Genomic DNA, 15,792 nt, shown 5'->3' with positions numbered 1-15,792 from the left:
GGGGAGATAAGTAGAGGGAAGGGGAGATAAGTAGAGGTAGAGGGAAGGGGAGATAAGTAGAGGTAGAGGGAAGGGGAGATAAGTAGAGGTAGAGGGAAGGGGAGATAAGTAGAGGTAGAGCAAAGGGTAGATAAGTAGAGGTAGAGGGAAGGGGAGATAAGTAGAGGTAGAGCAAAGGGTAGATAAGTAGAGGTAGAGGGAAGGGGAGATAAGTAGAGGTAGAGGGAAGGGGAGATAAGTAGAGGTAGAGGGAAGGGGAGATAAGTAGAGGTAGAGCAAAGGGGAGATAAGTAGAGGTAGAGGGAAGGGGAGATAAGTAGAGGTAGAGGGAAGGGGAGATAAGTAGAGGTAGAGGGAAGGGGAGATAAGTAGAGGTAGAGGGAAGGGGTAGATAAGTAGAGGGAAGGGGAGATAAGTAGAGGTAGAGGGAAGGGGTAGAGGGAAGGGGAGATAAGTAGAGGGAAGGGTAGATAAGTAGAGGTAGAGGGAAGGGGAGATAAGTAGAGGTAGAGCAAAGGGTAGATAAGTAGAGGTAGAGCAAAGGGGAGATAAGTAGAGGTAGAGGGAAGGGGAGATAAGTAGAGGTAGAGGGAAGGGGAGATAAGTAGAGGTAGAGGGAAGGGGTAGATAAGTAGAGGGAAGGGGAGATAAGTAGAGGTAGAGGGAAGGGGTAGAGGGAAGGGGAGATAAGTAGAGGGAAGGGGAGATAAGTAGAGGTAGAGGGAAGGGGAGATAAGTAGAGGTAGAGCAAAGGGGAGATAAGTAGAGGTAGAGGGAAGGGGTAGAGGTAGAGCGAAGGGGAGATAAGTAGAGGTAGAGCGAAGGGGTAGATATTGTGAGGATATTTCAACCAGCCAAGTGTTGTATCTTGGTTGAAATCTATTGTGAGAATATTTCAACCCATCTCAGGAGATTGATCCGTCCATATTGCAAGTGATTTTAGCCAAGAGACACGAGAAGAAGAAAAGCAAAAAACTGACGGCAGAACAGGCGGACATCAAAAGAAGAAAACTCTGGGTCTCTATAGCAAAAAAAGAAATTCCTCGGGTGAGTAATGGTGTCAGCTGATGTGTTAGGTTATGATGTGTCTGGTGATGGTGTGTCTGGTGATGGTGTGTCAGGTGATTTACAATTGTTTAAGCTTTGTTATTGTTGATGCACTGTGTAAATGGTCAGTCTAGATTGGTGTAAATGGTCAGTCTAGATTGGTGTAAATGGTCAGTCTAGATTGATGTAAATGGTCAGTCTAGATTGGTGTAAATGGTCAGTCTAGATTGGTGTAAATGGTCAGTCTAGATTGGTGTAAATGGTCAGTCTAGATTGGTGTAAATGGTCAGTCTAGATTGGTGTAAATGGTCAGTCTAGATTGGAGTAAATGGTCAGTCTAGATTGGTGTAAATGGTCAGTCTAGATTGGTGTAAATGGTCAGTCTTGATTGGTGTAAATGGTCAGTCTTGATTGGTGTCAGTCTAGATTGAAGTCAAGTATTTTTTGTCCACATTGTCCAGGCTCAAAAGCAAAAAGTTTCAGCCCGCAAAGAAATGCTAGCCACAATGAAAAAGGTATGAGCTGATGTCATGTCTAGTGTTGTTGTCATGCAGGTATGTGCTGATGTCGTGTCTAGTGTTGTTGTCATGCAGGTATGTGCTGATGTCATGTGTTGTTGTCATGCAGGTATGTGCTGATGTCGTGTCTAGTGTTGTTGTCATGCAGGTATGTGCTGATGTCATGTGTTGTTGTCATGCAGGTATGAGCTGATGTCATGTGTTGTTGTCATGCAGGTATGAGCTGATGTCATGTGTTGTTGTCATGTAGGTATGAGCTGATGTCATGTCTAGTGTTGTTGTCGTGTAGGTATGAGCTGATGTCATGTCATGTGTTGTTGTCATGCAGGTATGAGCTGATGTCATGTCTAGTGTTGTTGTCATGTAGGTATGAGCTGATGTCATGTGTTGTTGTCATGTAGGTATGAGCTGATGTCATGTGTTGTTGTCATGTAGGTATGAGCTGATGTCATGTCATGTGTTGTTGTCATGTAGGTATGAGCTGATGTCATGTGTTGTTGTCATGTAGGTATGAGCTGATGTCATGTGTTGTTGTCATGCAGGTATGAGCTGATGTCATGTGTTGTTGTCATGTAGGTATGTGCTGATGTCATGTGTTGTTGTCATGTAGGTATGTGCTGATGTCATGTGTTGTTGTCATGTAGGTATGTGCTGATGTCTAGTGTTGTTGTCATGTAGGTATGAGCTGATGTCATGTCTAGTGTTGTTGTCATGCAGGTATGTGCTGATGTCGTGTCTAGTGTTGTTGTCATGCAGGTATGAGCTGATGTCATGTCATGCAGGTATGAGCTGATGTCATGTCATGTCATGCAGGTATGTGCTGATGTCATGTCATGCAGGTATGAGCTGATGTCATGTCATGCAGGTATGAGCTGATGTCATGTCATGTCATGCAGGTATGTGCTGATGTCATGTCATGTCATGCAGGTATGTGCTGATGTCATGCATGTATGTGCTGATGTCATGTCATGCAGGTATGTGCTGATGTCATGTCATGTCATGCAGGTATGATCTCATGTCATGTCATGCAGGTATTTGCTCATGTCATGTCATGCAGGTATGTGCTCAAATCATGTCATGCATGTATGTGCTGATGTCATGTCATGCAGGTATGTGCTGATGTCATGTCATGCAGGTATGTGCTGATGTCATGTCATGTCATGCAGGTATGTGCTGATGTCATGTCATGTCATGCAGGTATGATCTCATGTCATGTCATGCAGGTATGTGCTGATGTCATGTCATGCATGTATGTGCTGATGTCATGTCATGCAGGTATGTGCTGATGTCATGTCATGCAGGTATGTGCTCATGTCATGTCATGTCATGCAGGTATGATATCATGTCATGTCATGCAGGTATGTGCTGATGTCATGTCATGCAGGTATGTGCTGATGTCATGTCATGTCATGCAGGTATGTGCTGATGTCATGTCATGCAGGTATGTGCTCATGTCATGTCATGTCATGCAGGTATGTGCTGATGTCATGTCATGTCATGCAGGTATGTGCTGATGTCATGTCATGTCATGCAGGTATGATCTCATGTCATGCAGGTATGTGCTGATGTCATGTCATGCAGGTATGTGCTGATGTCATGTCATGTCATGCAGGTATGTGCTGATGTCATGTCATGCAGGTATGTGCTGATGTCATGTCATGTCATGCAGGTATGAGCTGATGTCATGTCATGCAGGTATGTGCTGATGTCATGTCATGCAGGTATGTGCTGATGTCATGTCATGTCATGCAGGTATGAGCTGATGTCATGTCATGTCATGCAGGTATGAGCTTATGTCATGTCATGTCATGCAGGTATGAGCTGATGTCATGTCATGTCATGCAGGTATGAGCTGATGTCATGTCATGTCATGCAGGTATGAGCTGATGTCATGTCATGCAGGTATGAGCTGATGTCATGTCATGTCATGCAGGTGTCCACCCAGGCCATGAGAGAGTGCCGTAGGACTGCACTACAGTCCCAGAAAACAATGAAAGAAACACCATCGCGTGCTAGGAGGTTGACCAGAGAAATGCTCATTTACTGGAAGCGATTTGAAAAAGTTGAAAAAGAACACAGGAAAAGGGCGGAGAAAGAGGCGCTGGAACAAAGGAAGTTGGACATAGAGCTAAGGGAGGTCAGCTTCACTTTCTTATTCAGTCAGACATCTTGGTTTGATTGGTGGCACCTTTTTAAGATGGTCATGATTTACTCAGGCCATTCTAAGATTCTCATGATTTACTCAGGCCATTCTAAGATTGTCATGATTTACTCAGGCCATTCTAAGATTGTCATGATTTACTCAGGCCATTCTAAGATTGTCATGATTTACTCAGGCCATTCTAAGATTGTCATGATTTACTCAGGCCATTCTAAGATTGTCATGATTTACTCAGGCCATTCTAAGATTGTCATGATTTACTCAGGCCATTCTAAGATTGTCATGATTTACTCAGGCCATTCTAAGATTGTCATGATTTACTCAGGCCATTCTAAGATTGTCATGATTTACTCAGGCCATTCTAAGATTGTTATGATTTACTCAGGCCATTCTAAGATTGTCATGATTTACTCAGGCCATTCTAAGATTGTCATGATTTACTCATGCCATTCTAAGATTGTCATGATTTACTCAGGCCATTCTAAGATTGTCATGATTTACTCAGGCCATTCTAAGATTGTCATGATTTACTCAGGCCATTCTAAGATTGTCATGATTTACTCAGGCCATTCTAAGATTGTCATGATTTACTCAGGCCATTCTAAGATTGTCATGATTTACTCAGGCCATTCTAAGATTGTCATGATTTACTCAGGCCATTCTAAGATTGTCATGATTTACTCAGGCCATTCTAAGATTGTCATGATTTACTCAGGCCATTCTAAGATTGTCATGATTTACTCAGGCCATTCTAAGATTGTCATGATTTACTCAGGCCATTCTAAGATTGTCATGATTTACTCAGGCCATTCTAAGATTGTCATGATTTACTCAGGCCATTCTAAGATTGTCATGATTTACTCAGGCCATTCTAAGATTGTCATGATTTACTCAGGCCATTCTAAGATTGTTATGATTTACTCAGGCCATTCTAAGATTGTCATGATTTACTCAGGCCATTCTAAGATTGTCATGATTTACTCATGCCATTCTAAGATTGTCATGATTTACTCAGGCCATTCTAAGATTGTCATGATTTACTCAGGCCATTCTAAGATGGTCATGATTTACTCAGGCCATTCTAAGATTGTCATGATTTACTCAGGCCATTCTAAGATTGTCATGATTTACTCAGGCCATTCTAAGATTGTCATGATTTACTCCCGTCAGGCCAAGCGTCAACAAAGAAAACTGAACTTTTTGATCACCCAGACGGAGCTGTATGCCCACTTTATGGCACGTAAGATAACAGGGGAGGGCAGCCAGCACCAGGAGAGTATTTTAGCCCACTTGGATGAAAGAAACAAGGGAAAGAACTCAAGACACATTAACGCTGGTGTTCTGGAGGACGAGCTGCTGGATGATGATTATGGTAGATCTACTTCTTGCTAGCTCATCTTTCTATGCTGGCATATCCCATACACCCATGCAGAAAAAAGCCTTTGATGTGCCCCACCCTCCCACCCACCCTCCTCTCCCAACCTTTGAATGACTTGTTTATTTCCAGATGGTGATGTGCCCCACCCTCCCACCCACCCTCCTCTCCCAACCTTTGAATGACTTGTTTATTTCCAGATGGTGATGTGCCCCACCCTCCCACCCACCCTCCTCTCCCAACCTTTGAATGACTTGTTTATTTCCAGATGGTGAAGCAATGAAAAAGTTGGCTTTGAGCAATGACTTGTTTATTTCCAGATGGTGAAGCAATGAAAAAGTTGGCTTTGAGCAATGCAGAAACTGCTTATAGCAAAAATATCCTGGAGGTGAGACAACACATTCACAACACGTGTTCACACAAGTGTTTCATTTGGATTGACTTGTTTTGGTCTACCATTTGGATTGACTTGTTTTGGTCTACCATTTGGATTGACTTGTTTTGGTCTACCATTTGGATTGACTTGTTTTGGTCTACCATTTGGATTGACTTGTTTTGGTCTACCATTTGGATTGACTTGTTTTGGTCTACCATTTGGATTGACTTGTTTTGGTCTACCATTTGGATTGACTTGTTTTGGTCTACCATTTGGATTGACTTGTTTTGGTCTACCATTTGGATTGACTTGTTTTGGTCTACCATTTGGATTGACTTGTTTTGGTTTATCATTTGGATTGACTTGTTTTGGTTTATCATTTGGATTGACTTGTTTTGGTCTACCATTTGGATTGACTTGTTTTGGTTTATCATTTGGATTGACTTGTTTTGGTTTATCATTTGGATTGACTTGTTTTGGTCTACCATTTGGATTGACTTGTTTTGGTCTACCATTTGGATTGACTTGTTTTGGTTTATCATTTGGATTGACTTGTTTTGGTCTACCATTTGGATTGACTTGTTTTGGTCTACCATTTGGATTGACTTGTTTTGGTCTACCATTTGGATTGACTTGTTTTGTCTACCATTTCGGATCATTATCAGTAAGTTAGTATGATGAGTATTGTGGGTGTGATATTTCGATAAGCGTGTGATAGTCCCTTAACGTCAGATCATGATTTCTCTTGCAGCGCAAAGCTTTTGATGCGGATGCTTGTAAGTTTGATCAACATTTCTACTTAGGTATATATACTTGCTCCAAAGTTAGCAATGCAATGTATGTTTGTGTCTTGCCTGAGTCTGAGATTTGTTTGTTTGAGTGAGTGGCGCAGGAAGTGAGACAGACAGCCTGAAGAGTGCCCAGCCAGACATGTTTGCAGGCAAGCTCAAGGGCTACCAGCTCAAGGGCATGAACTGGGTGGCCAACCTGTACAACCAGGGCATCAATGGCATCTTGGCTGATGAGATGGGGCTGGGGAAAACTGTACAAAGCATCGCTTTTCTTGCATACCTGGCAGAAGTAAGGCTTTAGACTATCTCGTACACATTTAGCATCCAATGTTACATAAATATCATGTACACATTTAGCATCCATTGTTACATAAATATCTTGTACACATTTAGCATCCATTGTTACATAAATATCTTGTACACATTTAGCATACAATGTTACATAAATATCGTGTACACATTTAGCATCCATTGTTACATAAATGTACACATTTAGCATCCATTGTTACATGAATTTACACATTTAGCATCCATTGTTACATAAATATCGTGTACACATTTAGCATCCATTGTTGCATAAATGTACACATTTAGCATCCATTGTTGCATTAATGTACACATTTAGCATCCATTGTTACATAAATGTACACATTTAGCATCCATTGTTACATAAATATCTTGTACACATTTAGCATCCATTGTTACATAAATGTACACATTTAGCATCCATTGTTACATAAATATCCTGTACACATTTAACATCCATTGTTACATAAATGTACACATTTAGCATCCATTGTTACATAAATGTACACATTTAGCATCCATTGTTACATAAATGTACACATTTAGCATCCATTGTTACATAAATATCTTGTACACATTTAGCATCCATTGTTACATAAATGTACACATTTAGCATCCATTGTTACATTAATGTACACATTTAGCATCCATTGTTACATAAAAATATTGTACACATTTAGCATCCATTGTTACATAAATGTACACATTTAGCATCCATTGTTACATAAATGCACACATTAAGCATCCATTGTTACATAAATATCTTGTACACATTTAGCATCCATTGTTACATAAATGTACACATTTAGCATCCATTGTTACATAAATGTACACATTTAGCATCCATTGTTACATAAATGTACACATTTAGCATCCATTGTTACATAAATATCTTGTACACATTTAGCATCCATTGTTACATAAATGTACACATTTAGCATCCATTGTTACATAAATGTACACATTTAGCATCCATTGTTACATAAATGTACACATTTAGCATCCATTGTTACATAAATGTACACATTTAGCATCCATTGTTACATAAATGTACACATTTAGCATCCATTGTTACATAAATATCGTGTACACATTTCGCATCCATTGTTGCATAAATGTACACATTTAGCATCCATTGTTGCATTAATGTACACATTTAGCATCCATTGTTACATAAATGTACACATTTAGCATCCATTGTTACATAAATATCTTGTACACATTTAGCATCCATTGTTACATAAATGTACACATTTAGCATCCATTGTTACATAAATATCCTGTACACATTTAGCATCCATTGTTACATAAATATCCTGTACACATTTAGCATCCATTGTTACATAAATGTACACATTTAGCATCCATTGTTGCATAAATGTACACATTTAGCATCCATTGTTGCATTAATGTACACATTTAGCATCCATTGTTACATAAATGTACACATTTAGCATCCATTGTTACATAAATATCTTGTACACATTTAGCATCCATTGTTACATAAATGTACACATTTAGCATCCATTGTTACATAAATATCCTGTACACATTTAGCATCCATTGTTACATAAATGTACACATTTAGCATCCATTGTTACATAAATGTACACATTTAGCATCCATTGTTACATAAATATCTTGTACACATTTAGCATCCATTGTTACATAAATGTACACATTTAGCATCCATTGTTACATTAATGTACACATTTAGCATCCATTGTTACATAAATGTACACATTTAGCATCCATTGTTACATTAATGTACACATTTAGCATCCATTGTTACATAAAAATATTGTACACATTTAGCATCCATTGTTACATAAATGTACACATTTAGCATCCATTGTTACATAAATGTACACATTTAGCATCCATTGTTACATAAATGTACACATTTAGCATCCATTGTTACATAAATGCACACATTTAGCATCCATTGTTACATAAATATCTTGTACACATTAAGCATCCATTGTTACATAAATGTACACATTTAGCATCCATTGTTACATAAATGTACACATTTAGCATCCATTGTTACATAAATGTACACATTTAGCATCCATTGTTACATAAATATCTTGTACACATTTAGCATCCATTGTTACATAAATGTACACATTTAGCATCCATTGTTACATAAATATCCTGTACACATTTAACATCCATTGTTACATAAATGTACACATTTAGCATCCATTGTTACATAAATGTACACATTTAGCATCCATTGTTACATAAATATCTTGTACACATTTAGCATCCATTGTTACATAAATGTACACATTTAGCATCCATTGTTACATTAATGTACACATTTAGCATCCATTGTTACATAAAAATATTGTACACATTTAGCATCCATTGTTACATAAATGTACACATTTAGCATCCATTGTTACATAAATGCACACATTTAGCATCCATTGTTACATAAATATCTTGTACACATTTAGCATCCATTGTTACATAAATGTACACATTTAGCATCCATTGTTACATAAATGTACACATTTAGCATCCATTGTTACATAAATGTACACATTTAGCATCCATTGTTACATAAATATCTTGTACACATTTAGCATCCATTGTTACATAAATGTACACATTTAGCATCCATTGTTACATAAATGTACACATTTAGCATCCATTGTTACATAAATGTACACATTTAGCATCCATTGTTACATAAATGTACACATTTAGCATCCATTGTTACATAAATGAACACATTTAGCATCCATTGTTACATAAATATCTTGTACACATTTAGCATCCATTGTTACATAAATGTACACATTTAGCATCCATTGTTACATAAAAATATTGTACACATTTAGCATCCATTGTTACATAAATATCTTGTACACATTTAGCATCCATTGTTACATAAATATCTTGTACACATTTAGCATACATTTGATATTTGAAGCAAAAAACTGTTGTTTGATGTAACTCATTGGTTTGTTCAACTCATGAATGGGTTTAACTCATGTATGGGTTTAACTCAATCTTATCTTCTCTAGGTCCAGAATATCTGGGGGCCATTTTTGATCATTGCTCCAGCCTCCACCCTTCACAATTGGCAACAAGAGGTCTCCCGCTTCACACCAAGGTTTAAGGTGACTGACTGACAAGGTTTAAGGTGACTGACTGACAAGGTTTAAGGTGACTGACTGACAAGGTTTAAGGTGACTGACTGACAAGGTTTAAGGTGACTGACTGACAAGGTTTAAGGTGACTGACAAGGTTTAAGGTGACTGACTGACAAGGTTTAAGGTGACTGACTGACAAGGTTTAAGGTGACTGACAAGGTTTAAGGTGACTGACTGACAAGGTTTAAGGTGACTGACTGACAAGGTTTAAGGTGAATGACTGACATGGTTTAAGGTGACTGACTGACAAGGTTTAAGGTGACTGACTGACAAGGTTTAAGGTGACTGACTGACAAGGTTTAAGGTGACTGACTGACAAGGTTTAAGGTGACTGACTGACAAGGTTTAAGGTGACTGACTGACAAGGTTTAAGGTGACTGACTGACAAGGTTTAAGGTGACTGACTGACAAGGTTTAAGGTGACTGACTGACAAGGTTTAAGGTGACTGACTGACAAGGTTTAAGGTGACTGACTGACAAGGTTTAAGGTGACTGACTGACAAGGTTTAAGGTGACTGACAAGGTTTAAGGTGACTGACTGACAAGGTTTAAGGTGACTGACTGACAAGGTTTAAGGTGACTGACTGACAAGGTTTAAGGTGACTGACTGACAAGGTTTAAGGTGACTGACTGACAAGGTTTAAGGTGACTGACTGACAAGGTTTAAGGTGACTGACTGACAAGGTTTAAGGTGACTGACTGACAAGGTTTAAGGTGACTGACAAGGTTTAAGGTGACTGACTGACAAGGTTTAAGGTGACTGACTGACAAGGTTTAAGGTGACTGACTGACAAGGTTTAAGGTGACTGACAAGGTTTAAGGTGACTGACTGACAAGGTTTAAGGTGACTGACTGACAAGGTTTAAGGTGACTGACAAGGTTTAAGGTGACTGACAAGGTTTAAGGTGACTGACAAGGTTTAAGGTGACTGACTGACAAGGTTTAAGGTGACTGACTGACAAGGTTTAAGGTGACTGACTGACAAGGTTTAAGGTGACTGACTGACAAGGTTTAAGGTGACTGACTGACAAGGTTTAAGGTGACTGACTGACAAGGTTTAAGGTGACTGACTGACAAGGTTTAAGGTGACTGACTGACAAGGTTTAAGGTGACTGACAAGGTTTAAGGTGACTGACTGACAAGGTTTAAGGTGACTGACTGACAAGGTTTAAGGTGACTGACTGACAAGGTTTAAGGTGACTGACAAGGTTTAAGGTGACTGACTGACAAGGTTTAAGGTGACTGACTGACAAGGTTTAAGGTGACTGACTGACAAGGTTTAAGGTGACTGACAAGGTTTAAGGTGACTGACAAGGTTTAAGGTGACTGACTGACAAGGTTTAAGGTGACTGACTGACAAGGTTTAAGGTGACTGACTGACAAGGTTTAAGGTGACTGACTGACAAGGTTTAAGGTGACTGACAAGGTTTAAGGTGACTGACTGACAAGGTTTAAGGTGACTGACTGACAAGGTTTAAGGTGACTGACTGACACGGTTAAAGGTGACTGACAAGGTTTAAGGTGACTGACAAGGTTTAAGGTGACTGACTGACAAGGTTTAAGGTGACTGACAAGGTTTAAGGTGACTGACTGACAAGGTTTAAGGTGACTGACTGACAAGGTTTAAGGTGACTGACTGACAAGGTTTAAGGTGACTGACTGACAAGGTTTAAGGTGACTGACTGACAAGGTTTAAGGTGACTGACTGACAAGGTTTAAGGTGACTGACTGACAAGGTTTAAGGTGACTGACTGACAAGGTTTAAGGTGACTGACAAGGTTTAAGGTGACTGACTGACAAGGTTTAAGGTGACTGACAAGGTTTAAGGTGACTGACTGACAAGGTTTAAGGTGACTGACAAGGTTTAAGGTGACTGACTGACAAGGTTTAAGGTGACTGACTGACAAGGTTTAAGGTGACTGACTGACAAGGTTTAAGGTGACTGACTGACAAGGTTTAAGGTGACTGACTGACAAGGTTTAAGGTGACTGACTGACAAGGTTTAAGGTGACTGACTGACAAGGTTTAAGGTGACTGACAAGGTTTAAGGTGACTGACAAGGTTTAAGGTGACTGACTGACAAGGTTTAAGGTGACTGACAAGGTTTAAGGTGACTGACTGACAAGGTTTAAGGTGACTGACAAGGTTTAAGGTGACTGACTGACAAGGTTTAAGGTGACTGACTGACAAGGTTTAAGGTGACTGACTGACAAGGTTTAAGGTGACTGACTGACAAGGTTTAAGGTGACTGACTGACAAGGTTTAAGGTGACTGACTGACAAGGTTTAAGGTGACTGACTGACAAGGTTTAAGGTGACTGACTGACAAGGTTTAAGGTGACTGACTGACAAGGTTTAAGGTGACTGACTGACAAGGTTTAAGGTGACTGACTGACAAGGTTTAAGGTGACTGACTGACAAGGTTTAAGGTGACTGACTGACAAGGTTTAAGGTGACTGACTGACAAGGTTTAAGGTGACTGACTGACAAGGTTTAAGGTGACTGACAAGGTTTAAGGTGACTGACTGACAAGGTTTAAGGTGACTGACTGACAAGGTTTAAGGTGACTGACTGACAAGGTTTAAGGTGACTGACAAGGTTTAAGGTGACTGACAAGGTTTAAGGTGACTGACTGACAAGGTTTAAGGTGACTGACTGACAAGGTTTAAGGTGACTGACAAGGTTTAAGGTGACTGACTGACAAGGTTTAAGGTGACTGACTGACAAGGTTTAAGGTGACTGACACGGTTTAAGGTGACTGACTGACAAGGTTTAAGGTGACTGACTGACAAGGTTTAAGGTGACTGACTGACAAGGTTTAAGGTGACTGACAAGGTTTAAGGTGACTGACTGACAAGGTTTAAGGTGACTGACTGACAAGGTTTAAGGTGACTGACTGACAAGGTTTAAGGTGACTGACTGACAAGGTTTAAGGTGACTGACTGACAAGGTTTAAGGTGACTGACTGACAAGGTTTAAGGTGACTGACTGACAAGGTTTAAGGTGACTGACTGACAAGGTTTAAGGTGACTGACAAGGTTTAAGGTGACTGACTGACAAGGTTTAAGGTGACTGACTGACAAGGTTTAAGGTGACTGACTGACAAGGTTTAAGGTGACTGACAAGGTTTAAGGTGACTGACAAGGTTTAAGGTGACTGACTGACAAGGTTTAAGGTGACTGACTGACAAGGTTTAAGGTGACTGACTGACAAGGTTTAAGGTGACTGACTGACAAGGTTTAAGGTGACTGACAAGGTTTAAGGTGACTGACTGACAAGGTTTAAGGTGACTGACTGACAAGGTTTAAGGTGACTGACTGACAAGGTTTAAGGTGACTGACTGACAAGGTTTAAGGTGACTGACTGACAAGGTTTAAGGTGACTGACTGACAAGGTTTAAGGTGACTGACTGACAAGGTTTAAGGTGACTGACTGACAAGGTTTAAGGTGACTGACTGACAAGGTTTAAGGTGACTGACTGACAAGGTTTAAGGTGACTGACTGACAAGGTTTAAGGTGACTGACTGACAAGGTTTAAGGTGACTGACTGACAAGGTTTAAGGTGACTGACTGACAAGGTTTAAGGTGACTGACTGACAAGGTTTAAGGTGACTGACTGACAAGGTTTAAGGTGACTGACAAGGTTAAGGTGACTGACCTGTGCTGGTGCGTGAATGACCCACATTGATGATGTTCATCAGGTGGTACCATATTGGGGCAATACTCAAGACAGAAAGATCCTGCGCAAGTTTTGGGATTCTAAATGTCTGCATACAGAGGAGGCATCCTTCCATGTGGTCATCACATCCTACCAGCTGGTCATACAAGACGTCAAGTATTTCCAAAGGATCAAGTGGCAGTACATGGTACTGGACGAGGCTCAAGCTATTAAAAGTACTACCAGGTAAGTCAGCTCACTGACAAGTGGAGGGACAAAATCTGGTCTTGTCACTCTCACACTACCAGCATCTAAAGGAGGCTCCTTACATCTGTATTTCTATGCCAGTGTCCCCACCCTACCAGCCTCCTTACATCTTACATCTGTATTTCTATGCCAGTATCCCCACCCTACCAGCCTCCTTACATCTGTATTTCTATGCCAGTATCCCCACCCTACCAGCCTCCTTACATCTGTATTTCTATGCCAGTGTCCCCACCCTACCAGCCTCCTTACATCTTACATCTGTATTTTTTAATGCCAGTGGCCCCACCCTACCAGCTTCCTTACATCTTACATCTGTATTTCTATGCCAGTGTCCCCACCCTACCAGCCTCCTTACATCTTACATCTGTATTTCTATGCCAGTGGCCCTACCCTACCAGCCTACTTACATCTTACATCTGTATTTCTATACCAGTGTCCCCACCCTACCAGCCTCCTTACATCTTACATCTGTATTTTTTAATGCCAGTGTCCCCACCCTACCAGCCTCCTTACATCTTACATCTGTATTTCTATGCCAGTGTCCCCACCCTACCAGCCTCCTTACATCTGTATTTCTATGCCAGTGTCCCCACCCTACCAGCCTCCTTACATCTTACATCTGTATTTCTATGCCAGTGTCCCCACCCTACCAGCCTCCTTACATCTTACATCTGTATTTCTATGCCAGTGTCCCCACCCTACCAGCCTCCTTACATCTGTATTTCTATGCCAGTGTCCCCACCCTACCAGCCTCCTTACATCTTACATCTGTATTTCTATGCCAGTGTCCCCACCCTACCAGCCTCCTTACATCTTACATCTGTATTTCTATGCCAGTGTCCCCACCCTACCAGCCTCCTTACATCTTACATCTGTATTTCTATGCCAGTGTCCCCACCCTACCAGCCTCCTTACATCTTACATCTGTATTTCTATGCCAGTGTCCCCACCCTACCAGCCTCCTTACATCTTACATCTGTATTTCTATGCCAGTGTCCCCACCCTACCAGCCTCCTTACATCTGTATTTCTATACCAGTGTCCCCACCCTACCAGCCTCCTTACATCTTACATCTGTATTTCTATGCCAGTGTCCCCACCCTACCAGCCTCCTTACATCTGTATTTCTATGCCAGTATCCCCACCCTACCAGCCTCCTTACATCTGTATTTCTATGCCAGTGTCCCCACCCTACCAGCCTCCTTACATCTTACATCTGTATTTTTTAATGCCAGTGGCCCCACCCTACCAGCCTCCTTACATCTTACATCTGTATTTCTATGCCAGTGTCCCCACCCTACCAGCCTCCTTACATCTGTATTTCTATGCCAGTGTCCCCACCCTACCAGCCTCCTTACATCTTACATCTGTATTTCTATGCCAGTGTCCCCACCCTACCAGCCTCCTTACATCTTACATCTGTATTTCTATGCCAGTGTCCCCACCCTACCAGCCTCCTTACATCTTACATCTGTATTTCTATGCCAGTGTCCCCACCCTACCAGCCTCCTTACATCTTACATCTGTATTTCTATGCCAGTGTCCCCACCCTACCAGCCTCCTTACATCTTACATCTGTATTTCTATGCCAGTGTCCCCACCCTACCAGCCTCCTTACATCTTACATCTGTATTTCTATGCCAGTGTCCCAACCCTACCAGCCTCCTTACATCTTACATCTGTATTTCTATACCAGTGTCCCCACCCTACCAGCCTCCTTACATCTTACATCTGTATTTCTATGCCAGTGTCCCCACCCTACCAGCCTCCTTACATCTGTATTTCTATGCCAGTGTCCCCACCCTACCAGCCTCCTTACATCTTACATCTGTATTTCTATGCCAGTGTCCCCACCCTACCAGCCTCCTTACATCTGTATTTCTATGCCAGTGTCCCCACCCTACCAGCCTCCTTACATCTTACATCTGTATTTCTATGCCAGTGTCCCAACCCTACCAGCCTCCTTACATCTTACATCTGTATTTCTATGCCAGTGTCCCCACCCTACCAGCCTCCTTACATCTTACATCTGTATTTCTATGCCAGTGTCCCCACCCTACCAGCCTCCTTACATCTTACATCTGTATTTCTATGCCAGTGTCCCCACCCTACCAGCCTCCTTACATCT

At 41.0% G+C, this 15,792-nt stretch overlaps 1 protein-coding gene across 6 annotated transcripts in view; it reads left to right on the top strand.

The window, feature by feature from the left end:
* The window catches only part of LOC131935696 (chromatin-remodeling ATPase INO80), a 94,889-nt gene that overhangs the window by 18,258 nt on the left and 60,839 nt on the right, over positions 1-15,792 (top strand). For 5 of the 6 annotated variants that reach the window (XM_059292232.1, XM_059292233.1, XM_059292231.1 and 2 more), the window contains exons 8-16: positions 910-1,047; positions 1,509-1,562; positions 3,499-3,702; positions 4,897-5,098; positions 5,422-5,489; positions 6,229-6,280; positions 6,358-6,557; positions 9,613-9,708; positions 13,442-13,644. In XM_059292232.1, coding sequence (XP_059148215.1) covers positions 910-1,047; positions 1,509-1,562; positions 3,499-3,702; positions 4,897-5,098; positions 5,422-5,489; positions 6,229-6,280; positions 6,358-6,557; positions 9,613-9,708; positions 13,442-13,644 — 1,217 coding nt within the window. The remainder of the gene's footprint in view (positions 1-909; positions 1,048-1,508; positions 1,563-3,498; positions 3,703-4,896; positions 5,099-5,421; positions 5,490-6,228; positions 6,281-6,357; positions 6,558-9,612; positions 9,709-13,441; positions 13,645-15,792) is intronic. The other variant, XM_059292230.1, reaches the window with a different exon arrangement.

This window comes from Physella acuta, unplaced genomic scaffold (assembly GCF_028476545.2).
Source record: "Physella acuta isolate Inbredline_101_S28 unplaced genomic scaffold, ASM2847654v3 ptg000155l, whole genome shotgun sequence".
NCBI classification, from domain to species: domain Eukaryota; kingdom Metazoa; phylum Mollusca; class Gastropoda; family Physidae; genus Physella; species Physella acuta.
Note: the sequence above shows the minus strand (reverse complement) of the source record. Positions and strands in the feature narration are given on the sequence as shown.